Source organism: Felis catus, chromosome A1, assembly GCF_018350175.1.
Source record: "Felis catus isolate Fca126 chromosome A1, F.catus_Fca126_mat1.0, whole genome shotgun sequence".
NCBI classification, from domain to species: domain Eukaryota; kingdom Metazoa; phylum Chordata; class Mammalia; order Carnivora; family Felidae; genus Felis; species Felis catus.
This window is the reverse complement of record NC_058368.1, coordinates 71605634-71632215: the sequence shown is the minus strand read 5'-3', so window position 1 is coordinate 71632215 and position 26582 is coordinate 71605634. Positions and strand designations below refer to the sequence as shown.

The following is a 26582-nucleotide window of genomic DNA, read 5'->3' as shown; positions in this document are numbered from 1 at the left end:
CCCACAGGCACTGGCTGAAGCTTCACCTGCCTTTTGTGGCGGGGCCAGTCCAGGTGGAGCTGGCATGAGCTCCCGGGGCTAAGCCTGGGGCTTCCAGCAGCAGGCAGCTGTGACCAAAGGCCGCTCCGTTTATTCTCTTCGCTGCCCTTGATGGGGAAGGATCAAGGAGCGGGCTGGATTTTTCTCCTCTGAAAAAGGGCCTCCTCCCAGTCTTTGAAATGGTAAAGTTGTTTCCCAGGGCAACTGGCTGGCTCTTCTGGGGTGCTGGTGGGCATCCTGGGGTGGGGCCCCAGGGCACTCACACCACCAAGGTGGCGCTGGCCCAGTGTGGCAGGAGCGCCTGGAGAATGTTCTTTCCTGAAATCCCCAGATGATCTCCGAGCTCCCCCCCACCCTTGCCCCCGGCCCCCTGTGTGGCACAAGCTGTCTCGCTGGCAGTCGGGGCTGCCTGCGCCCCGTGCATTCCTTTCCTCCTCTGATCAGGTGGTGGGCTGCCTTCTCCTGGCACAGAAACCTAGGACAGGGGCTGCCAAAGCTGCGGGGCTGGCACGGAGGAGAGACGCTGAGCTGGGGAGCTGGGCTTTGAAGCTCTGTGCTCACTGCCCGTTTTGCTTCATTTTCTCCTGGCATCTGCATCCCGCGGAGAGCGGAGGATGCGCACGTGAGGGCCGCTCATCGCAGGGCAGGGGGGCAGCAGGTGGGCGTTGGCACACGTGCCCCCTCCAGTCGTCGTTCCGGGGCCGTTTTTCTTTTCAGAGGCAGGCGGGGCCCAGCGAGACGGGAGAAGGGCGACTCCCTTGGAGGGGCCCCGCTCACAAACCCCTGGTGGGCCTGCACCACGGTCTCCTGGGGGCTGAGGGGCCAGAGCTGGCCTCTCTGCTCGGTGTCCCCACCTGACGACTGGGCATCCTGGCAAAAGATGCCAGGGGGGATTTCTGGAAATGGATCTGACACCCAACACAACAGAATGTAAATTCTATCCAAACTAACCAGCTCTCCCCTGTCCAGCCCCCCTCCCCCCGCCCCCCCCCCCCCCCCCCAGGTGCTGGTAGCTCTCTCCTTCACAGCTGGCCTAGTGCCCATGGCAGGGACCTGTGTGAGCTTGCCCCCCACCCGGCCTCCCACCGAGAGCCCAGGGCTCCCCGGCCCCGGGCCCTGTGGGCTTCGTGGGGGAGGGCACACCCCACCCCCCACCCCCCGTAGCAGGTCTGTTCCCTGTCGGCTGCTCGGCCCGGCTCAGGGTCTGCAGGCCAGACCGAGCGCCCCTCACCGTTCTTTCCGGGATCTTCAAGTGAAGTCACAATTAATGCAAATATGAAAAAGAAATAAACTCCGGAAGTTTCCAGCGGTCACACCAAGGGGGCAAGACCAACCTGACAAGGATACCATAGAACCTGTGCTAAAGGGCAGCGGAGCCCGGGCTACGACCCGACATGAGCTGGTCACACTGGTGCTTAGACCAGGGCCCGCTGGAGTGCGGGGCAAGTTCACAGGATTCTGCTCTTGCCACCCCTGGCCATCCTGCCTGGCTGGCCCCGGGCGCCCAGAGCCTGCGGGATGTGAAAAGAGGTGCCATACAGGTGACTCAAGCAGAGGTCCCCAATCACACTACTCAGAAAAACAAAACCTTGAATTTAGACAGAGAGAAGCAGGAGAGGGGGGCAAGTCCCAAAGTGAAAATACTCTTATTAAGTCCCTCTGGCAGTTTGATTAAAAGGACTTCAAAGAAAGCGCCTCGGATTCCAAGGGGCCACTGGCAGCACTGCCCCGAACCCACATCCGGTTCCTCTCCCTCCTGCTCCCCCCCTGGTCCCTTCCCTCCACCTGCCAGTCTGCATCTCTACTTCGGTCCGGGTGGAATGTGAAGTACTCACTTCTCCCTCTCTGTTCACTTAGCAATGGGTTTTCTAGTCTGTTTTCACTCATTCATCCCTGAAAGAGAAAGAAGTCTTGGAAGTTGTCCCTTGAGACCCCACAAAACAGAGAGGTCCGTCTTGGTCAGCAGAATCGAGTCACACGCACACGCGGACGTGTTCTAAATTCACATTATGTCATCCCTCAACAACCCCAGCCGGAGGAGCTACGTGGGGTGGATGCCAAGGTCGGGGACCGCGGGCCACGCTGTCAGGGCACCCCACCCGGGCTTGGCCCGCCGCACCCAAGGGCATCCCAGGGCCCCCCGCCCCCACCCCACGATCTGGGAGCCTCCAGTCCAGCGGCGGTGGCTGGCCTGCCCACGGGGCTCACGAGGTCGCGGTGACGCCGCCCCCATTTCCCCAGGTGCCTGCGAAGCCCAGGCAGGCGCGGCATGGGCCCGGAGCGCTGACGTGGGGAACTTGGCCCCGACGGCTCCACGTGAGCGCGCGGCTCCCGAAGGCTCCGTGCACACACTTCTCTAACACTTTTGTGCATCATCTGATAAAGGCTCACTGATTGTGACAGGAGGTCTCCGACGTTGGGCTTACAAAATGGTCACAAGCCTCGCAAGTCTTTTCGATAAACCTAGTCAGCCTGATGTCCTTCTCCGCTCCCTGTCTAATTGGTGTAAAGTTTGGAGGCCTGAGTCCTGTATCTTTCATCCGGCTTATTGCGTCCTCTCCTTTGACATGGGGTCAAGGTTCACATTCGCATCCGATTATCAGAGCGCAGCGCTCATTAAGCGGGGGCCTGCCTCGCTCCAAAATGAGTAAGCTGGAGAGAAAACTCGGCCCATTTACTCAGCAGATTTTAGCATGTTTAGGAGGCCTGAATGTCACCCGGCAGTGCTCTGCGCTGAAGAGTTTCAGACATCTCCAGCTGATGATTAATTGTGAGTGATGGGAAATAAAATCCAGTAAAGCCAGCTGCTTGCCATGGTCGGCAAAATGACTCTAATGGATATAGGCTGCCAATTTTCCAGTTTTACTGGCAAGTCTTCCAAGTGTAATTAAGGGAAGTTATAAATGATATGGAAATCTATCAAGTTCCATTTATTTTCAGAGGACTCTTTCCCCAGAGACTTTTATCTTCAAGCTTATAGTATGCTTTGTTGTGCTAATGATTTAAACCCCTTCTTATTTCTGATTAAAGCCCCCAATATCCTTCTCCCAAGTTCGCTTCCCTCCTTCCCCAAAGATGAAAAGACACAGACCCTTCTCCAGCACACGTCCCTCTTGGAAAGCACGCGAAGACGGGGACACGTCTGGCAACTTGTATCGTGCTGACTGCGAATGCACGAAGAAGGCTCAAAGAAAAGTGCAGGAAGAGCGCGAGCAGAGAGAGGGGGAAGAAAGACCTCCACCAAACATAAAAGGGAGCCCCCAAAAGTCCAGACTTGAAAGCTGTGCTCGAGGGCAGACATTCATCAGAAGGTGGTGTAGCTCACTAATGTTATTTGATTTGGAATAAAAGCATGAAAATGATGGCAAAGGCCTAAAATTGGAGATGTAAAGGCTGACTGCACAGTATCCCATTTCTCAATTTCATCCTTCAGAGCCACAAAATGGGGGTGATACAGTGCCGGGATGAGGTTTACAGTAACAGCTGTGCTCTTCCCACACAGGGGAGGCCCTTCTAATGGGCGAAGGTCTGTTTGGAACAGACGGGGAGAAACAAAACAAGGTTCCCTATTAAGAGTGTGCAGTCCTATTTCTGATAAAGAAAATGATTACGGGAGTCGGCTTTCCTCTGAGATGGGTCCTACCCTCTTTTGTCGTCCAGAACCAGGGCTGTTTTAAAGGTGTTATCCTTTAAGTGGAGGAGAGAGGACATAATGTCACGGAGGGTTTTCCCCCTGTAAGCCTCCTCTCCGGCAACTGTAAAGAAGGCCCCGGAAACGGTGCCAGTGGCATATGGCTTTCTACTGTGCTAAACATTCACACAAAAGACAGGTTCATCAGTCATTGTGGTATCTGGATAAAAAATTAGCTCCTGATGGATGGTATTTTGAGCTTACCTGCTGCTAGTACATTACCAGAGAAACACAGGTTTTGAAGCCCACATGACATTAGAAACTGCAGACCATGAAATACGACACGTGCAGGAGCACATAATGTACGCCAGATTATACACAATAATAAATAAGCTATTTAAACCCTCTGCCTAAAATTGGGCCCGCTGCAAGGAACCCTGGGTCACTTCTACGCAGGCCAATTAATGCACAGCATCTGCTGTATAGAAGCAGGGCACGCAGCACTTCCGAATGATTTCAGCAATTAAAAGAAAACTGTTTCCTGCCTGTTCAGACAGCAACTGTTTCAATGCAAGAGTGAGCACCAAATCACTGTGTGCAGCTGAAAAATTAAGTCCCCTTTTTGGGGAAGAGGGGTGGGTGGGAGGACGAATTTTTATGGAAAAGGGAGCCTTCTTTTGTTGTCCTACATTCTGTGTTTTTCTGCCAAATTAGACAGAAGGCTCGGAGGGCTTACCGGCCTGCTGCAGGCTCCCCTTCTGGGCCACCCGAAAGCGCGGATCAATATCAACCCTGCTGACGACTCCACAAAAGTGAAAATCCTTCAATTACATTTTTAAAGGCTGTTCTACTTAGAACACAGGTGCCTGAATGCAATGCATTTTACGGCCCTTAGATCTGAAGAAAGACGCAGTTAACAGCCACAAGAAAAAGGCCTCTCAGATTTGGTTAAAAGGCACTGCTAGAATCTGATTATAATAACTTCCTCTTTCTGAGCCGGTAAGATAGGCTGGTAAATATCCCCTGATATTTCCTGAAGAAGAAATGTGCATTCACATCCCAACATCTTCATGTAAAGAGGGAGGGAGGGAGACCCGGGGAGATGGTCTAGTATTTAAGCAGTGATGGAAGGAACCGTCATCAAATTTACAAAGAAAGAGGAGGCGGGTGAAAGAAATGCCACCAAACCCCTTATCTCTAGTCTAAGGCCTCCAGCAATGGGTCTGTGCTCTAGCCGCCTGCTCACCCAGGAGCAAGGAGAGGTGACACCTCAGCCAAGGCTGCCGGCTGGGGGGACTCCAGGCCCCTGCCTGCGCAGCACTGGCCCTGCTCCCCCCCCCCCCGCCCCCGCCCAGAGCTGCCTCCCTGGGTCTGTACAGTGGACGAGGGAGCAGAGAGGCTCCGGGAGAGAATACAGAGTCGTGGCCAAGATAAAAGTCTAGTTTTCCTTAAAATGAAAAACATTTCTCCTTACTGCCCTCTAAGCAGCCAGGAACTGGAGCCAAAGCCCCCAGAGTTAGAGAAGAACTTCACAGTATCTTTAAGGGATCAGTCTGGATCCTCTACCTCTGTGAAATATGGTGGCTTAAAGCCCTCAGTGATTCAGTGTTTTGGGCTTTTTTCTCTTTTTTTTTAAGCAAAAGGGTGAGAAAAGATCTCGAGAACTGCCATCTTCAAAAATGGTTAAAATGAAGATAACATAGCCTCTAATCCCAAGTGGATCATTTCTTGAAAAATAAAATCAAATGCCCAACTTGCAGAAGACTCACCTACAGTATTTATTGATTGATCTGTAAAATATTTCTCTTATAATTATCATTAAGTTACACTGTAAAAATTCTCAGGTGGTTACCTCCAATAAAAATTTACCTAAACACTGAAAAGTGAATGTTACCTGGAAAAGATAAGAAGGCCAAATTCAGGGCAGCCATCACTTGAAGAAGACAGGACAGGAATCTGATGAGGGTAGGGAGGGGCCACGGGCAAGTCCACAGTGTGAGCAATGTTTTATGGTTAAGTACAAGTGGAAATACAGGAAAGGTATGCAGAGAGCATGAGCACTTGTATTATTCTCTGTAACTTTATGTTTGTAATATTTTGTAATTTAAAGTTTAGAAATGTTAAGTAATGAATGCAGAAATTTATTTATACCTGCTTTAAAATACCATCTGAGGTCTAGGTGAAAAACTGGCATCTTGTCAAGTAAACTGCGATAAAACATGAAAATGTAATTATTGTCGTGATTTCACGAGTGTCCATCAAGATATCCAGAAACTGGAAAATCCATCAGTCGAGCCAGGGCCTCTGCCAGGGAAAGACACCATTATCATTATTATACTGGGCTGTACGGGGCATACAAGTCACTGCCAGATAAACATGTCAGGAGGGCCCATTCCAATGCCATCTAGAATGCCTAAGAGCAAAAGAGGCTCCAAATCTGTTTCTTCAAGAAATGAAAACTGAAGGTCTCTTGCCAAATTTTACATGCACTTTCCCCAGGATCAGCTGTGGGCTCAGTTCCAGATGGTCTGGGGGCAGAGGGGGGTATGAATGCCACACTCTGAAACGGTGCACCTGTGTCTCATGATCAGTGGCCATCCAACTGCTTGGGAACCTTCCCCCGGAACCCCTGCAGGAGCACGTGCAAGGAGGAAAAAAATCAGGGCTAACTCTGGGGCCAGTGGCGGGGGGGGGGGGGGGAGACTCCCACTAATGATCACAAATTTTGTCTTCATTGGTGCACGTTAGAGTATATAGTTTTGTGCCCAAGACCCCATGCATGACAACAACAGTCCCAAACACCTACTTCCCCTGCTGCTAAAGGTCAGTGCCCTCACCGAGTACATCTCCCTCGTCTTGGCCCCACAAAAATACCGCCAAGCCTGTCTCACTAATACTGAACAGGTTAAGTGGCAAGAAAAGCAGCAACAGGTACTTGCTGCCAATCTATTACTGGACCTGTTCTCACAAACTAGTAAGTCACAAAGTGGTAATTACCTAAGTGGGGACACAGCCTGCCTCTGGTTCAGGTCTCCACTGTTACTGTAATCAAGAAGACGAATATTTCTGATGCAAATCTGAGATGTCTGCTTAACTGGAACCCACCTCAGAAGAAATCTTGATTGATTGCGACAGGAAAGTCTCCCCTTGGGTTGCCTCATTTTCTGCTTTGTTTCTCGTATCGAAGGACTAACAAAACAACTCTGCTCCTTACTGACTTTATGCCATTTCAGCAGCTCTCAGTCTAAAGCTGGCAGGTGCACTCTGCCATTATTATGAGAGAATATGTGTACTTAATACTGTTGTTCGACAACATCCTAAAGACAGACATTTTAAAATTAAAACAAGTTATAAAAAATCCTGGCTTTGATTAAAATGCCACGAGTGTATGATGGTGCTAAATATACAGGAAAATGGGGATTTCTTCCAACTGAAATGAAAGTCCGTTGCAAAATTATTTTCAGAAGGCTGATTACCAAAAAAACAAAAAAAAAACAAAAAAAAAACAAAAAAAACACAAGAAAACAAAAACAAAAACAGACAAAAGCATATGAAAGTCATTCTGCCAACTGTCTTCTGAATTAAATGTGTGTCTCCTGACTTTCCACAATCCGCTTTCTTTCTTTCTTAGTGGTTTGTTTGCTGGTATGTGTTTGACTGTTGACTACAACCCCCTCCCACTTGTTCAAAAAGGCTACTCTACAATCATTTGAAAAATGATTTTACTGCCACATTTAATGTTAAATACTATGTAACAGACACTGAAAGGATATTAGAAACTTCTGCCGCGTGAACCCAAAAGAACACAGCTTCTGTGCTTTAGGAGGGGAAAGACCTTTCCACAGGAAGCTCTCAGAGTGCATTTCTTACTTTTGAGCAGCCACCCCACATCATTTCGCCCTGAGGTTTTTTTTTTTTTTTTTTAACTCTGTTAAGATTGTTTGCCTCACAAAACAGATTTATTATTTATTATTTATGTGATGCTTTTGTGGAACACATTATTGCCAGGAGCTCCATTCTAAGATTTCTCAAGTTTTACTTAACCTGAATATAAAAATTTCAGATTACTGGAATTCAAACTATAAAAAAATAACACTTCAAAGAAAACGAGAAGAGCTGTAGGCCCCTATTTGTTTCTTACGTCCTTGTTTTCCTTGAAAACACACCGGGATGACTGATTCCATTATCTTTCTACTGATACAAGTGGAACTTTGGCTCAGCTATTGTTATTGCTAAGAACAACACAACATGCCCGTGGCACTAAAATAATTTAAAACCACAAAACTTAAAAGTTACAAGTATTATTTTCTCACAATGGCCTCAAGTAAGCGTGTGCCTCTGGTCAAAGGAAAGTTTCTTGTGTTTTAATTACACAAGGCAGATTTAATGATAGAAGCTGCTGTTAAGAGCCCAAGATGAAGCTTCTCACCCTGCATTTGGGGAAGGGAATGGTTTGGGACACTTCTCACAACTACTAACTCAAGAGAAAATACTGTTTTACCAAAACACGACGGCACAGAGTAAGAAAGGAAGTTCAGCAAGAACCAAAAGTGGCACCGGAAGCTGGGGCAAAGAATTTAAGAAGGTGTGCACTCTCCCTGACCAGCCTAGGCACATGCGTGCAGAGAGCATTTCTAAGTAAGGGGAAACACACAGAGACTAGAAGCCAATTCACTAGGGGTGCACACCCAGACTTGGACTTTAAAGGACTACATAAAGTAGAGGTCCCATGACCCCACAGTAACATTTTTAACAGTTGGTTCTCAAATTAAACCATTCTTGAATACCCACATTTAATGACTGGTGGTGGTTTTCAATATCTGAGCTATCCCAATGAACCAAGGACTAACCCCACGTTGTTCCAATTTACTAAATGCTTTGCTTTCCCCCATTAGATTATTAGCCAGGACATGGAAAGTATGAAGCCTAAACCCTTCTGGTGTCTGGAGAAGCCAGACTTGGAGAAAGCAGTTGCTGGAAACAAGGAGGCTACATGCTCCCCGGTTCTCTGCCCCAGGAGTGGTGCGGGGGAGGCCAGTGCCAAGGGAGGAGCAAGACCGACCACAGTGTGAGCCCCTCTTGCCCCCCACTCTGCCTCTGGTTTTGATTCAGGTGTTGGAAAAGTAAGGATTTCAGTTACACTTATTTTTTTAAGTGCAAATGTGATTTTATAATTAAAGCCACACAATTAGGACAAGCTCAGTATGGCAGCCTATGTAGCTTCTAGAAAAGGCTTAAGATGAAAAACGGAAAAAAAGAAAGAACCCGCCACACTGTTTACCAACCTGCACGTCTAGTTGCTGGAAGATTCCACTGACTGCTCTCATAATGCAGTGAGTGAGTGGAGGCATTTTTACAAAATCCAAATAGTATATTTGACACACAAGATTACATTAGTTTCAGGTGTACAACTTAGCGATTCGACGTCTTGGTGTAAGCATTCTTCATGTCAAGGCCGACGAGCTATCATCTTAGGACCCTAACCCTTTAGAATGAAGACCAACGAGGCAAACCCCTCCCCATATTCAACATATAAATGTAATTTTATGTATCGCTTCTCCTAAATCCTTAATAAGACAGTCTTAATGAGGGCTGTTTTCCAGGAATGTCAAAGTCTTTAAAGTAAATACAACAATCCATAGCTACTGAGCCTCTCCTATGCCTTTCTAGAAGAGTGGGTAGAGTTCTGTTTCTATATCATCAGGTAAGAGCAACTGCTAAGTCAGTTTTCTGACTTCACTTATCAATTTCAGGGCTAATCATTTAAAGAACAAGCGGATCGTTTTCTTTTTTTCCTGATCATTTTTTCTTAATATTCTTTTATTATAAATATTTCTCTAGAGGCCAATGCAAGCTACATGAGTTTTTTTCCGTGTGATTTTACTAAGTATATTAAAGAAATACAGAGGAAGTTTTAATGCACTCTTTACGGGAAAGTATGTAAACTCCTGTGATTTCACTGAGACACACAATGGAGTCACCACCACACCATCCATTAAAGACTATCATGTTGGGCCATGATTTTCCAGCACATAAATAAAAATGCTAGTATTTAACTGTCCCCTAGAAATCTGGTTGCATCTTTGTTTTCTTTTTACAAATTTTTGCTGCGAATCAATAGAGCTCTCTCTCCATGCTCTATGAAAATCCATCCCACCAATCTGTCCATAACATGTTATGGTGATTCTGAACATGTGAGGAAATACTAAGATAGCTTTGATTTGTGCCTTAATGTCACAAGGTCGAGATGAAAAGCTTCAAACTGTGATCCTGAATTATATGTATCAAGTTACGGAAGTGCTCTGTACCGCACAGTTTATGGAATTAGCTTTCCTTAGCCCCAGAAATCATAGAGAGTTCCCCATCAAAGGACTATCGCTTGGTGTCAGTTCTTCAAGGATACTTAAAGCACAGAGAACTAGAAAGCAAATAGAAATGTTAAAAAAACTACTTCCAAAATACTGCGTTTGCCAATTAACAGAATGACTCTGGCCTTATTTCTATTCCAGTCCCAGGTCTTTGGTAGGGGAGACACTCAGGGATACTGTTACTAACCCAATTCAAATGTGAAGCAGTTGGACAGAGAATGTGCAAAAGCTATTTAGCGGTTTTGTGGGGGTGGCAGGAGTCAAGAAAGAGCTGCACGGAATGTGATCGCGCTTCAGTCCGCCTCACCCCACAGACAGGCTCGGTCCTTACCATGTCTCCAGGCTTGACAGAGACGGTCACCACCACGCCAGGCATCGGGGAGCGCAGAATACTGCTTGTGTCCTCAGCCGCTTTTTCCAGCATAAATTTGTTCAGTTCTGCAGCCAGTTTGGTTAATATATGCACCTTGTACTTAAGGGGGTAAAAAAACGTAAGTGAGTCTAAATGAACTTTTCCTCAAAGGTAGCATTCTTTCAGAATCAGATTTTTAGCTCTGAAAGTTAAATGATCACATCTTTGAATTCAATGGTTTTTAATTATTGTACAGAGAAACAAAATATAGTCATTTTGTTTCTGGCACATGTTGTGAGCTGGTTATTTAAGAAATTTCTTGAAACGAGAACAACTCCAGTAATTAATTAGTGAGAAATAGCAGTCACCCTGTAAGACAAACATCTCAAAACTTTGTAAAGAAAACAGTGAGGATTTTTCCTTATATTCCCTTCACTGCTTACAAACTTATCCCAATTAACACGGATTCTATGAGCTGGCTGGATCTGCAAGAGGGAGAGGGGTGACTCTGCGGGCACCCGCCAGCAGATGGCAGCAGATCGCTGTCTCAGGCTCCTGCTCCCCGCGAGAGTGGCCGCGCCACCAAGTTAAGACAAAGGGTTTCAGTGTTCGTTTGGGGCAAAATAATATTTAAAATTCAATCTCTTTCTAGAGGCACAGTATGTTATATTCACTACAGAAAAAGTTAGCTCTTCTTTTTGGGCACAACATGGCGTAGTCTTTCCAAGGTACCAAGACGCTTAGGGTAGATAAAAATGAAATAGAAGGACTATCTTCTACACAGGGAGACAATAATATCAGACTTTAAGCCATTAAGAGAAACATTATGCACAAGCAAGTATTTTTAATGGAACCTTTTGTATATGGTTCTCAAACAATCGGGCAGGTTAAGGGGAGTTCAGTCAAACAGAACATTTCTAATAGAGTTTCTGCCTGGCAGGGGAAAATATCCTGGATCTCTATGAACAAATAGAAGAGCCACAGTTTGGTCTACCCAAAAAGAAACAAACTCAGCTGGTTTGAGGAGGGGTTACTCAGTGAGGCTGAAACCACCACCTGAAGATTTCTGAATTCCTTCCAAATTGCATCTCCCTTGGGTAAGAGAGATACAACACGGAGGCAGCTCCATTTTGTTCGAAAAAAGATGCTGCAACTCAAAGCCGCCTGTGGGCATCATGATGGCAGGGATGCAAAGGCAAAATAGAACTCCCCCTCTAGTTCTGTACAGGCATGGCGGAATTCCTTCTGGGTGCTCTTTGTGGGACTTGTTCTAAAAGGGCAAGGGAGACCCCCAGGAGGAGCACCGATGGCCTAAGTTCCGCTCAGATTTGCCACTGTGACAGGTTGAATAATAACATCTTTTGCATGTTTCTTTACTCCTGAGTGTGTGTTTTGCAATCAAGACATACAAGTGTCTGCCAGTTTCTGAAGGATATGATCCTTAAGTGAAATTACAGTGCAAATAAAAGCTTTTTGCTCCTATTAAAATTCATCTGAGTCCTAAGTGGCAAGGAGAGTGCATTGTGCTGTCAGTCTAATAAACATTCCAGGCAGAGGGACTACTTATCAGCGATGAATTGTACCTCAAAGTCTTTCATTAGACCATGGCGGGGGGGGGGGGGGGTAGGGGGGTGGACGGAGAAAGAAGGGATAACATAATTGTACCAAATTGCATGGTTTTCGTAGCTGTGCTCTGTCTGCCTTAGAAAAGAAAACCCAACACCCCTAGGAGCAGGAGAGTCCACAGCAAAGTCACTTTTCTAGCTGGCAGCGCCCTCCCCGGCTCCCAACACGTGACTGGTCAGCACTGGGCCCAGCTGTCCAGGTTCAATGCAGCACACAGATCTAGTTTTTTCCCCTTGTTTTTTGTACCATTTGACTACAAAATGTGAAGTCTAAATTCAGGGAAAGGCTCTTTCTGCACTGTGAACAATATGATTTATCACATTTCACCACAGTGGACAGGCTTAAAACCTAATTTTAGCTATATCACAAACAAGCCTTAATGTAAATAAAGAGCTGAGATCGTACCGAGCTCCATTTCTCCCCAGAAATTACAAGATCCTGACTAAAACTGGATCCTTTTACTATTTTTATAATTTTCATATCTTTTGAATTCCTTTCTCTGTAGGACTCCTGCTTTGCTTGGAAAGAGATGTAAAAGAGTCACAAAACTCAGCGCCTTTAGATGCAGTCTTTGTTATTGATGAGATGTTCCTTTTCCTCTTGTATTTGTTTATTGTTCTTAAATCTGTTTGGGGGATAAGCGACTTATTGTAATCACAAGTAAAAAATAACAACGGGGTAAATGCCTCAGGAGAGGCCTCCTTGCAAATAGTTGGCTAAGAAACGACCTTTCTGAATATAAAGAGAGGAGGCAGCAAGAGGTTCTCTTTTTAAGATTACCTTTGATGTGTCCTGACCCCTTCAGCGTGCCCACACAAACACGCCTCTTAAAACAACGTCTTGGCTCAGCCGTGCAGCGGACGCGGGGCGCGCTGGCGGGATGGGATCTAAGCGGGTGAAGCATATGGGCCCATCAGAATGAAGTGCCTGGTGAGAGCCATAAAAGCTTTTTGCTGCCCCCAGAAAAGAAGTCGTTTAAGAGTGTACATTACGGCTTTCAAAGCTTCTGATCAAAACTGCTATTTATTGGTTTCTCTGATTCTTACGGGGCTCAGGCAGAGCCAGCCAACGAGCTAAGAGAATTCAGGAAAATGCCCTATGACGCGCAAAGAGTTTGGTTTTTTACGCTAGGCATTAAAATATTCCTAAAGTGTTCTGGGAAACCTCCCCGGAGAGTTGTGCTTTTAAGTTGTTGTTGTTGTTGTTACTGTTTTCAAGCAGATAAACCACAAACTTGAGGTTCTGGGGGTGGGAGTCCAAGATTTTAAAGGTTACTTGATAGGACGGAGAAGTACAATCCTAGAAGAACCCAGAAGGTTCTCACCCTGCAAGGTCACAAGAAACATCTGTGGGGCCTGAACTGGATTCGTTCTGGGTTCTTCGGTAGATGGAACCTCACTGTGGTTTTAGGGAGGTGCTCATAAACCACAAATTATCAAGCTCCGCATGGAGGAACTTAACGCTGAGAACAGGTGCTCTCCGGGGGGTGGCCTGGTCAGCTCAACCCGTGTAGGAAGGACAGTGATGGGAGGGAACATTCATGGGAGGTGTTCTCTAATGACCCCAGCCAGAGGCTCTAAGCGAATGAATTTTATGATGTCTGTAATGTAAAACCATGTCTAACAAAATTTCTCCCAAAAAGTTCAACAAGAAAGAAAGAGAAGGGAATCACGCCAGACATAAAGGGTCAGGAAGAAAACTACAAGAGATGGACGCTTAAAAGGAACACAATGGAATTGTTTTTGCAATGAACATACGGCTCTCAGCATGGAACCTAACGAAGGGGGAAAAGGTGGGGGCAGAGAGCCATGGTAGTTGGGGGAGAAGCCATGCGTGGTCACGGTTTGGGGGGGGGTATATGCTTTTTGGTCAGGTTGGTTAACAGAAACATCCTGCAGATGGGCAAGCCCACCCGTGCCAGGCACACACACAGCACACGCACACGCACACCACCGCGTAAAGCAGCCCTTGCTACGGCTACACTGCGCTAGATGGTCACACAAAATGCCTTGCCGCTGGTGTCTGCGCCTCCTTAGGGAGTTTAAATCCGTGCGCCTCTCTGTACTGCCCTGAGATTTACCAGCGACTTCACCAAGTCACACACCCCGAGTGCGCGCACCTGCAGGCCCTGGAGGCCTATGGGTTCCCTGCAGGATGAATGCTTCCAAGCTGCTTTGCATACTGTCTCAGTTGTGATTTCACCTTAAAGTAGCCCACCTCTGGTTTCCACTCCTATGCCATTCTTCCAAAACGATCAGGACATGTGCAGTTGATGAACTGCTCGTGTTTTCATACGGCAACCGTGGGCCATCTCAGTCAAGGGTAAATGGTGCACTTTGCTGGGAATTATGTTACATCAGTTCCCAAAACATCCTGAAGCACCGGCCATATACCGTATATCAACCCTCACTAAGTAAGGGAGCAGATGCATTTCTTCAGATATAAGGTTCTCCTCTTCCAAGTTTTCACCTTCTGGTCCCAAGGGTCTCCAACATTAAACTGCCTTTTCATTTCCACGGTGTGGCAGTGAGAGCTAACACTCCAACATGCCCCTAAAAATCTACTTTCCTAACTCTGAGCTGGAGAGCAAGTGTCAGTGTTCTTAAAGTGTCAGAAATGACTAGCTGCAAAAAAAAAAAAAAAAAAAAAAAAAAAAAAAAAAGACATCTTTAAAAACACTGGAGTTTCAGAAAACTAGAAAAAAAAAAGCCTCACTAAATATACATTAGAACACTGAGGTACATTTGGAGTCTTAATTCAACGGTTTTTGTTTTGTTTTTTGTTTTCCCCATTCCTGAGTTCTTTGTGGGATCACTATGAACACTGGAGGAAAACCACAGCAAGGGGTCAATGCCGTGCAAAATACAGCAGCATCGGGCCCAGCCAAACCAAACCGACCCTGCAAGAATCTGCAAGAAAAAATCTGCAAGAAACAATACCCCAAACAGAGAGGATCAGAGCCTGTGGCTGCCCTTCTCTGGGAGAGCTCCCCCCCCCTCCACCAGCCCTGCCACCGCCCCCCCCCCCCACAACACACACCCCGGGCCAAGAAGGTGAATCGAACAGGCGGCTGTCCCCGAGTCGGTACAGCTGCAACCACCGGAGCAGCCCCTCAGCATAATGCTGTGACAACTCCATCCGCACAGTCTCGAGGTAGCTGTCAATCAGGACGCATCATTTAATCCAACAGCACTCGGAGGACTTTCTCCGACAACCCACATGACAGCATATCTACAGCTCTATTTATATCAGCGCCCGGTTGTGTTTACAATGCTGTGGCAATTAGAAAAGATGCAACAGGCAGCAATATTATGGAGATTTCCAGTTCGCAGTATTGCCCCGTAAAGTGTGATCTTGCTTCGCAGAGTCAGGCTAAATGACAAAAGGCTATTTTCTTCACTCTCCGTGCTCAGACAGCACTTCATTTGCAGCTAGCTATAATTAGATTAATGGTGTAGTGCAGTACAAAGCCGGCCCACTTCACATCAGATAGCATATGAATTAGGACAAACACTTATTTCAATTCCAGGCAGAGAAAGCAATGACTGGGGTATTTAGCATACCCTTTATGGTGGAATGAGATGTTAATTGTGTACCATTACCTCTAAACTGCTTGCTTGTTGTATAAATCACTGTGCTAATTGATGCCGAGATAGAAATGTAGCCACAGGCAAGAAAGCAAAGGAATGAGAGCTGAAGATGTTGGATAAAGGATTATCGAGTAAAACCATATGGAGATGAGGTTCCTTTGAAACCTTTCCTTTCTGCCCAAGAGCACCAGTTCTTAAAAGTACAGAAAAACTCTTGTACTAAGAAAGCAAATTTCATTTTTCACATTCCTCTTTAAAAGCAACCGTTTCTTTTCAAAGTTCCTGTCTGTCAGCAATCCAAATAAGAGGTATGTGGAATTAATCTGAATATACACTTACAAACACGAGGAATGTGCAGTTTTCAAATAGTGAGAACTCCCTATCTGGGTCTTTGGCTCATGGGTTAATAAGGAACACCTGTCAACTACCTGAAGCAGATGTTTCCGACGCATCCACAGGGCAAAAATAAATTCTTTCCCAAGACCTGACCTGGAGTTGTTCTTAATAGACCAAAACCAAACACAAAAATCCGCTGGTTTCGGTGTGGTGTGTTATCTACTCCATTTGCGTAGAAAGAATTATTCAGGATGTGAGTCCAATGGGACAGGCCCATTCTGATCTGCCACTGAAACAATGATTTTACTGACATCTGACTAGGCCAGTTCATGATTTTGTAGGAGAGTAAGGAATTAGAAAGGAAATCTTGTTTCTTGTCTGGCCCCCTAAAACTAGCAAAACATAATAAGCAGAAGCACGTAGTCATTTAAAAGCTTCAGTCTTGTTGTAAAATGCTACCCTTCTCTTTGTAAAATGTCCTATCAGTGCTCAACAGCTCCTATTAGGGTAAAAACGAGTGTCTCAGAAGTACACATACAGAAACCAAATGCTATACTCAAAAAGTCAAACTGTTGAAGGTCCACAGATAAACACGCTCTTTGGAAGTTTATAGATCAAGCGCATGCACCCCATGTATGTGATCACAATTCTTTTCCTAGCAAAGCAACAGTCAGGTGCAAATTACTGCTGTGCACTTTTTCACAAATCCAGCTGCTTAGTAATTAGCACTGTTATAACAAACTTTTACACAGAGAGCAAATATAGTGGGTCGACTAATAGTTCAAATTCTCAACTTCAGAGTAACAGTTAACATATCTGATTCTTGCAAACGCACTTTTGAGAAACGCACGTTTGAGAAACACTGTGTATGGTTTAGCCTTGCGAAATCCAAATACCACATCGACTTGTAAGACAATAAAAGAACGTCCCAAGAAACTGCATCGTCTGGATCGAATTATCACCACTGAAACCTGGAGAAAAAAATCCAGAGCTGCTTTGGTGGGGGCAAGCCCACCTTTCACTGGACCATATAGTCTTTATATATCAGGAACACCTGCATTGCAAACGCCATGTCAAAGAGTTTAAGGTTTAGGTCATTGTGCTAATAAATAAATAACACGTGAGTATATATGCATTACAGTACACTTAATATAATTCTTCAGTAAATACACACATACACAGAGAACAGGTACATGTATATAGAGCAACATCAAGGGTCCCCAAAATGGAAACCAATGCCGACAAAATAGTGTGATCTGTGCTGAAGTAACACCTCCCAAGCGTGTGGCTAGGTGACATAAATGGAAGTACGCTGAAGAAGAGATCTGGAAAGCAGTGTAAGGGCCTGCCCCCAATCATTAATCACTTGTTTGGACCATTTAAACTAGAGCAGTACAGCCTGAAGCAAAACACCAACACACCCCTCGCTTGCGAGGCTGCGAGGCTGGTGTTAACAGGAGAAAATATATGGTTTCTGATACTGTGACCCCGTTCCCCAGCGTTTGCTCCCTTTAATTGAAAAAGGCAGTTACACACAAAGTAAATCATTCAGTGAGGTGAGCTGTTTAATGACACATAATTGATAATGTCAATATGTGGCAGTGACATAATACGCCACTTTCAACACTGGCCCACTTACGGTTATGAATCAATCTATGCTCCAGGTTTTATTCTCTCGCTGCTAAGTTGGTTCTCAAACTCCAGGCTTTTGCTGGACCAATCAATGTGCCACAAGGAGCCACAGTGGCGCAACGATCTCATGAAGGACAGTTTTTGAGGCAAGAGTCACAAAAGGAGAGGTGGGAGGTGAATTCCAACAAAGCAAAACAAGAAAAATACGTGAAGCCCACTTCTGCACCGCATCTTTCAAATTCTTGCTAAAAAAGACCAAGTATCCTTAGAGAAAAGAACTAATCTTAAGGCTGATATCAAAGCCTTTGAAGGAATGAGTTAAGTTCGTGTGTTTCTCCGGCTCATTCCCAAAAGGCAATTTCCTCGGAAGAGAAAAACATGGGGACATCTGTCAATCATGTAAAAATCTAACCTAATTTGTTTTTCCAATTTTGTTTTTTCCTCAGAAACACGAGTCCTTCCAATTCTAATATCCTAAGATCAGCAACGCATCTTTTGCCACCATAGCACTGAAAATTAAATTGCAACTTAAACATTAAACCCGGCACTTAACCAATCCTATTTCCTCAGCTGTGTTCCACGGAGTTACCTTCGTTGCAATTTGAATCACTGGTGTCTCAAGATAGAGCCAAAACTGAAGGAAAAGCCTGTACCGTACAGGAAGCCAGCCCGCTCCCAGTTTGCAGGACAGCGCTGGCTGCGGGTCCTCAACGGGTTTCTGAAAGAGTGAGTCAGTGAATGGGGGAACTTCCCTGGTGCCCGGCGCTGTGGGGACGCAGTGTGCAGGTGTGCCAGGATAAAGGGGCCCAGCCTCTGCCTCACCCAGGTGCCCGCAAGCTGTCTAACAAGCAAGTACATATGCCACAAAGGTAATTTGCTGGAATAAGTGGCACTTTCCCATCCACAAAGGCAAGTCCATTGACAATGTTCTGTACAGAACTCACAAAACAGAACACACGCATTCTGTTTGATCAGGAGTCTCTGTGACACATTATGACTATAATGAGTCATTTCTTTTTCATACAAGAAAAATATTATAGATCTTTGAAAGCCTTGTGCTCAATTATGTAACAATACCAACATCTGTGAACAGTACAGGCTGTTTCTATTCTGTATCCTGAACAGTTTTACGTAATTACGCATTTATGAGGTATTTGGTAAACCAGTAAGAAGGTACCTTTTTAAAGCACTATATAATTTGGGGTACAATGAAGTGTTCTCTTGAAAATCTATAATTAGGGCAGCATCAGCTTACAGAAAAGTACAGGACGTGTTATAAAAACACAATTATGTAAATAAGCACATAGGTAGGGAAGTGTACCATTTCGCTATGGTCCCTACGCCTCCATTTCCTCCTCTTCTATTTGAATTGTTCTGTGCTCATCTCAAGTTAAAGTAATGTTGTCTACAGGGCACAGAATAAGTGAACTCTGGGGAAAAAAGATAGGGATCTTGGCCTTCCCTGGAAAGTTCTTTAGTCCTGAGATGGAACATCAGAGATCTGGGAAGTGTACCGATGCCATGGGGCTGTTCAACAGTGCTCTGGGCTTTATATAGATTTTTTTAATGATACAATGTTCTTACTAGTATGAATTCACTAAAGAAACTCAGAATCTAATAAGGCAGAATGTTAGCTTATATTGGTCAGAAATTTGAAACTAAAATATATCAAGGCAAAAGCAAACAAAAGTACAGAGGATAATATTGTGGAGTAAACTGTTGGCCAAGAAGATGAAAGCAGAAAACTAAAGAAGGGCACAGTATGCCAGCCACCCCAAAACATGCCCTTTCGTTGAAAGGATTGCTTTGAGCTGAAAGCAATGAGCTCTCTGCCCTCCCCTTCTGGTCTAGAAGCAGGTGTCTTTCTCTCATACACAAGGAAGAGAACTGCTCCAGAGCTACTCTTATGGCCTGAGAAGGTTCTTGTCGGCATGAGAAACCACACTAAAAATACCATATTTATCCTACATTTCCTAGTTACCTTCCCACAACTTACTCCCACCCCCAGAAGTCCCAAACCTCCTTTCCTTTGTCCCCACACTATAGTGTCCTTTGTTAAGATAGTATAAACCCCCCACATTCTAAATGTCTTATTTTACATTTTTTGGGGAACTCCCAAGTATATAAGTACGTAACATAATCTATTTTTTTCTTTTGTTAATCTGCCTTTTGTCAGTTTGATTAGAAAGGCTCCAGGCACTGAAATCTGAGAGAAGAAAAAGTTTTCATCTCCTACACAACCCAACAACCCCTGGTCCAAAGTACTGGGAATGATCTTGTCAGGGAGGAAGAAATTTCCTCTAACATTCAAGGTCCTTCTAGCTGGATTAAGGATCAGGTGGACGTAAGATGAACAGAAGATCAAATTTAAAATTGTAGTTACAGGAAATCCACACAGACATGAAATCGCAAACACAGGCAAAATAAGGCATCTCTGTCATGTTGAACACTGAGGAGAAGGGGGTATGGGTCTGGGACCTCAAAGGGAAGGAATGTAACCTTTAGGAAGAATGAGAAAGAATAAATGTTTGGTAAACAAGTGTTTGCTGGGCCACTCAGAAACAACAGAACATGGAGGACTTGGAACAAACAGGCCTTGCTAGCTAGCTTCCTCCCTATCTACTGTACCTAGCTCAAGGTGTAATGTAGTCATCTGTGGGGACAGCTCTCTTCCTGGAGCAGGCCCCCTAACTAAATTCTTTTTAGGCAGTTGTGCGGGAGATAAAGAGCTTTTCCTGAATCTGCTGGGTTTTGATTGCTTTTAACTCAAAATTATCTTCATACGAAAGGGCCCATTTTGCTGTGGCCTGCCCTTGGCCTCTGCAATCTATCAGGGGACTGCTTAGCAATTTTATAGTTTAGAATTCTTACATATCTCAGAAGTTTAACCCATGCTACTAAGTGGACTTCTGGCATGTCACATGTGGCACAATATACAGAAGATACAGTATTGAAGACAGACAAGCCCTATAAAGCCATGTGGACAACAGAGGTAAAAGGAGACGTGGCCACCATACTGGAAGCAGAAGAGAGTTCAAAGAAAAAAAAGCACAAGTCTTTGAAGCCAAATGGCCTGAATTTTGATATCCCAATAGATTCACCTTTTGGCCAAGTGATCTAACTTCTCAGAACAAATCTCTTCATTTCTAAAATCAAGATAAAACATGGATTAAATGACTGAGAGATTAAACTGAAAAAAGTTTTGCAGACTAAGTAGCAAGTGCCTGACAGTAACCACTCACCAAATATGATTTCCTCTTTCCTTCCCAAGTACCTCTGATTGTCAAAGACAAGACAGTGGTAGTTGTGATTTTTTTAATTGTATATTGTAAAGCATCATGGAATAGCAAATTCTATTGGTTACAATTCTAGTTCTATGGTTCCACATTAAGGAAATAGACTAAATTTTTCAAAATGACACCTGGCTCTAAGATCAAAGAAAAGAAGTTGGTTCTGATATTAAGAAGGCATCCAGATCGGGCAGTGCAGGATTCTATGGTCATCCTTTGCTTAGATAATGTCATACTCAATTAGTGAAAGAGTATGGTTCATTCATTCAAAAACTATTTATCATGCACATATGGGTAATATGAGAATACAATATAAATAAGAAAAATTGGCTCCTGACCTCAAACACCAGAATCTGGCCAGAGAGAAAAGACATTCATAAATAACACAAATATAAATATAGATGAGGACTATAAATCATGTAATCAATGTGAGGGGGGCTTTTTTATGTTAGCCCCTCTCTTGAAGTGAAAGGAAAAACAAAACACTTTTTCATACTCAGAATACTCTGGCCACTAACTGTGTGGGCATTTTCCCCACACCAATCAATTCAGTTCTGACACTGTCTACCTGCAGTTAGTGTCAGACCTCCCAGGTTAAGGGCTCAGTCCCACAAGACTGGCCCCACCTCAGATGCCAATCACAAGTCCAGGTTGTCACCTGTGCTTCTGATGGACCTGCTATAAATAAATTGGAGGCTCCCACAACTCCCTCCTCGGATTTGAAACTTTGTTAGAATGGCTCACAGAACTCAGGAAAATAGTTTGCTTACTAGATTACTCACTTATTACAAAAGAAAACCCCTCAGGAACAGCCAGATTGAAAAAATGCACAGATAAAATATGAGGGAGGGTGCAGAGCATCCATGACCATACCAGGTGTGCCACCCTCCTGGCACATCAACCCACAACCTCTCCAAACCTCTTCAGTTAGAGTTTACAGAGGCTTCCTTATGGAATCATGATCCATTAAATCATTGGCTGTTAGTGGTTAGTTTAACTTCCAGCCTCTATTCTCTCCCCAGAGTTGTTTTTTTTTCTTTTTTTCTTTTTTTGGCGGGGGGGAGGGGGGGGTAGGGCTGAAAGTTCCAGAACTCTAATCACCTTCTTGCTTTCCCTGGAAACTAGCAACCCCCCCCCCATCCTTAGAGGCTTTCCAAAAGTCACTCATTAACCTAAGCTCAGGTGTAGCTGGAAGGGGCTTGTTATAAATAATGAAAGATGCTCTCTTTACCTTTATCACTCATTTCACTTAGGAAATTCCAAGGGCTTTAGGAGCTCTATGCCAGGAATGGGACAAAGAACAAACATGTATTTTTTTTTTAATTTTTTAAATGTTTATTTAGTTTTGAAAGAGAGACAGAGCATGAGCAGGGGAGGGGCAGAGACAGAGAGAAACACAGAATCTGAAGCAGGCTCTAGGCTCCAAGCTGTCAGCATAGAGCCCAATGTGGGGCTCAAACCCATGAACCATGAGATCATCACCTGAGCCAAGGCTGGACACTTAACCAACTGAGCTACCCAGGCACCCCCAAACGTGTATTTCTTATTACAAATCACAATATCTCATGAAGTCAAAATTCAGACACCAGAATGCTTGGGCATATTCTCCGAGAAGACACTGGAGGCTGTATTGGGTATTCCAGAATTCATCAAAACACATAGATCTAAGTCTCTCTCTCTCAAGCACATGTAAACACACAACTTATTTTTCACACCTCAGTCTCCTACATTTGGAATTTCCTCTGATAATATTCTTAGCCTAATAATGTGGCCTTCTATTCAATTCTCATGAGCATACTACCTGGAAACTTTGCTGTATCTATGCTAATCTATCATAATCTTGCCCCAGACTTAGGGTCTATGTTCTAAATTCTCAGGGCAGGAGAATTCATATTTGAGGAAATTGAGAGATTTATAAGTGAGAGAGAGAACTGGGGACTGAGTTTGTGAGTGAACTTTGAAAACTCTTATAAAATTTAAGATTTCTTTTATGAAGTGAGCAAGAGTTAAAGACTTGTAAGAGTCCTATAATAAAGAAGTATATAAAACAAGCTAATAATCCCCCCTCCAATCCCACTCCCCTGAAGTCATGAAATAATTTGGATTGTAAATCTACTCATGTAAATCTATAAAAACACAAACATACATATCTATTTTTATAAATGCATCCACACTGGGTACAATACAACAAGGAAGCTGCCTTATTTAAAAAGGGGGGAATTCGGGCACCTGGGTGGCTCAGTAGGTTAAGCATCTGACTCTTGATTTTGACTCAGGTCATGATCTCATGGTTCATGGGATCGAATCCCCCATTAGGCTCTGCGCAGATGGCCAGATGGTGTGGAGCCTGCTTGGTTTCCCTCTCCCTGCTCCTCCCCCCGCCCCCACCTCTCTAAATAAATAAATAAAACATTTTAATAAAAATAAATAAATAAAAAGGGGGAAATCCATGGTATTTTGCCAGTCAGCATCCTTGACTATCAGTTTTTAAACACAGGAAGGAAGTTAGGTTACTTCTTTTTGCATGCTTAGCTCATCTGAAGCAGAGGGAAAATTCCCATATACCCCTGTGTTGTTCCCAACCCCCTTCCATAATACACAGACTCTGCTATAACAACTCCAGAATGCAGAAAAATAGCCCCAACTGGCCCGGCTGGCCCCTCTTCCCCAGGACTCAGCTCTCTTATTCCTGAGGACTAAGAGGCACAGTTGTAAATGTAAGAAGGCCTTGGGTATGCTGCCCCTCAGCTTCTCGGGCCCTTCCTCCCAAGGCTGCACTGACAAACCATGTCTGCCGTCTCCTCTATCCCCCTGTCCTTCACTCAACTTCATTCTCGTTTTCTCTAATTGTCCCCGACAGCATGACCGGTTATCTGTACGGAGCAGATAACCAAGCTTGGTTGCAATGACTCCACAATAATGTCCCAGAAGCTGTCCTTTGCTCAAATACTAACATTCATATCAATCAACATAAAGCTCTCTTAACTTTATAAACTGTTAACCACTCAGTGGTTTTTCTGAGTCTAGAAGGTCAGAAATGCCAAAAGAAATCACCCGAAGCTTTAGTCATAGAAGTTAGGATCATTTCCCTGTGGACTTATTCCTAAGCGAAAGCTGTCTAATCAAATTGAAAAACACCTAACACTTTTACAATTACAGTTAAATAATGTTACACAGCAGTCCACGAAAATAAGTCTAGGAAACACTTCACTTGTGTCCAGAACCCAGAGACCAGAGGGCTATCAGTTAGTTCTTCCACTGGAATATAAGGTCAGGAAAGAGAGAGCCCCAGGAGGGCTGGGATGGGACCGTGGCCGCTGGGCTGACTCACCCCATGGCATCTACGTTAGTGAATCCACCCTAGATCACAGGCCGGGCCACTGTTTCACAGCCTTAGACTTCCTCAGACTTACACTGTGCTACAGACTTCCTCTATAGCACAGAATGGGTCATTCTCAGCTAGATGGGTTTGCTTGTCAAGCTCACAAGCAACTGATGTGTGAAAACCATCCTGTAAATTTACAATCAGAAATACATTTGTAAAGGGAAGTAGCACATCCCGCAAGTGTAGTGTGTGTACACAAATTACATCCATGGTTGTTTGATACACATGGAATCAGCAGAAGTGGCATCAAGGGGCAGTGCTCTCCATTAAGACAGCACAAGTAGTGGTTCTCCACCCAGAAGACTCAAAACTCACCCAGAGGGCTGGTTAGAGCAGATTGCTGGGCCCCACCTCCAGGGTTGCTGACTCAGGACTGGGTGGGGGATTGTATTTCTAATAAGTTCCCAAGAGATGCTGAGGTGGCTGATCTGGGACCACCCTTGGAGAAGTGTGGATGTAAGGCACCCTACTCCACTATTGGAGCAGCCTTTTCAGGGGGGCCTATCTTAGACCTTCAGGGCTGCTGTAACAGAAAGCATGCATGTGTGGCTTACAAATAACAGACATTTATTTCCACAGTTACAAAGTTTGGGAAGTCTAAGATTAAGGCACTGGCAAATTCTGTGTCTGGTAAGAGCCTGCTCTCTGGTTCACAGACAGCCATCTTTCTGTTGTGTCCTACATGGTAGAAGGGGCAAGGGATATCTCTGGGGCCCCTTTTATTTATTTTAAAATATTTTAATCACATATATTAAGTCACAAAAATATTTAATCACATATTTTCCTTTTGAGGTTTTTATTTTTTTTCTTTAGAGATAGAGAGAGAACAAGCAGGGGAGGGGCAGAGAGAGGGGGAGACACAGAATCCGAAACAGGCTCCAGGCTCTGAGCTGTCAGCACGAAGCCTGATACGGGGCTTGAACTCACAAACTATGAGATCATGACCTGAGCCAAAGTCGGACGCTTAACCGACTGAGCCATCCAGGAGCCCCTAAAGAATGCTTCTTTGACTCTTGCTCTGGGTAGAAAAATCTTCTGAGTGACATAGTCTTTCTTCATATATGATAATCACTGATAAACCTAAGAAGTTATGAGTATGGGGTGCCTGGGTGGCTCAGTCAGTTAAGTGCCTGACTCTTGATTTTGGCTCAGGTCATGATCTCAGTTTGTGGGATCGAGCCCCATGTCAGGCTCTGTGCTAATGGCACAGAGCCTGCTCAGGATTCTCTCTCTCTCTCTCTCTCTCTCTCTCTCTCTCTCTCTCTCTCTCTCTTTCTGCCCCTCCCCTGCTCATGTGCATACCCCCTCTCTCTTAAAAATAAACAAACTTAAAAAAAAAAAAGAGAGAAAGGAAGTCACAGAAACCTCTGATTTATAGCCCGTCAGTCAGAGTACAAGTAACAATTTGGAGTTGTGACTGGTGTCAGCATTCTCTTTCTCCAACCGTGCAAGCTCACAGACGAGTTCGTCATAAGGGGTCCTGGATAAGAGAGGACCTTTGTCATCTCAGCCTTTGTTGTCTTGTTAGAGCTGGTAAAGTCCCAATCCAGTAGTACCTGCTCAGTGTGACAGCTTAGCAGATCTGTGACTGAGGTGTCTCACATTCTCTTGGGAAGCCAGGGACACTGTTTAGGCTATACTATTCCTACCGCCTGTGACAATGAAGTCTGCTTTCCAAGGCTAACCCTGGGAGTGAACTTCTGGACTTGTGAGGGCTCCATTTCTTATACTCTCCTGAGGGGACAGCTCTGAGGGGTGTCCATGATTAAGTTATAAAAAGGCTTATTGGTTTGAGTTGTTATTGAGATTAAAATAAGATTCTACTTAACGGCCAGATGATGGATCCTTTGAATTGGACAACCTTCTATATTGTAATGTTTTTTTTAATTTTAACTTAATTTTTTTATTTTAGAGAGCGTGTGTGCATGTGGGGGAGAGGGACGGGGTGGGGAGGGAGAGAGAGAGGGAGAATCTTAAGTAGGCTCCGTGCTCAGAGTGGAGCCCAATACACGGCTTGATCCCACAGCCCTGGGATCATGACCTGACCCAAAATCAAGAGTTGGAGGCTCAACTGACTGAGTCACCCAGGCACCCCAGAGCACCGAGGGTATTACACAGGCTCCTCAAGTAAACAATAAAGGTCAGGTAGTGAATTCAGCAGAAGCACCTGAATGGCCAGCAGACTAGCTCATCTTTCTCTTACAATTCCTTCTACTTTCCAGAGCCCTGAGATCAGGCCCTGCCAGCCGCAGGCCTTCATACACAATGTTCTCTGCAGATATATCCTGGACCCCCAGTGCAAAGAATTCATGTCCCCTGGACAGCAATAGATT

General features: G+C 44.8%; 1 protein-coding gene across 10 annotated transcripts in view; it reads right to left on the bottom strand.

The window, feature by feature from the left end:
- PCCA (propionyl-CoA carboxylase subunit alpha) overlaps nucleotides 1–26582 on the bottom strand; it is a 415541-nt gene that overhangs the window by 3790 nt on the left and 385169 nt on the right. For 8 of the 10 annotated variants that reach the window (XM_003980503.5, XM_003980504.5, XM_019829079.3 and 5 more), the window contains one exon: nucleotides 10370–10510. The exons of 1 other annotated variant lie outside the window; for it this stretch is intronic. In XM_003980503.5, coding sequence (XP_003980552.3) covers nucleotides 10370–10510 — 141 coding nt within the window. Of the gene's footprint in view, nucleotides 1–10369; nucleotides 10511–12796; nucleotides 12904–26582 lie in introns of those variants that run through there. One more of the 10 variants, XR_439454.4, reaches the window with a different exon arrangement.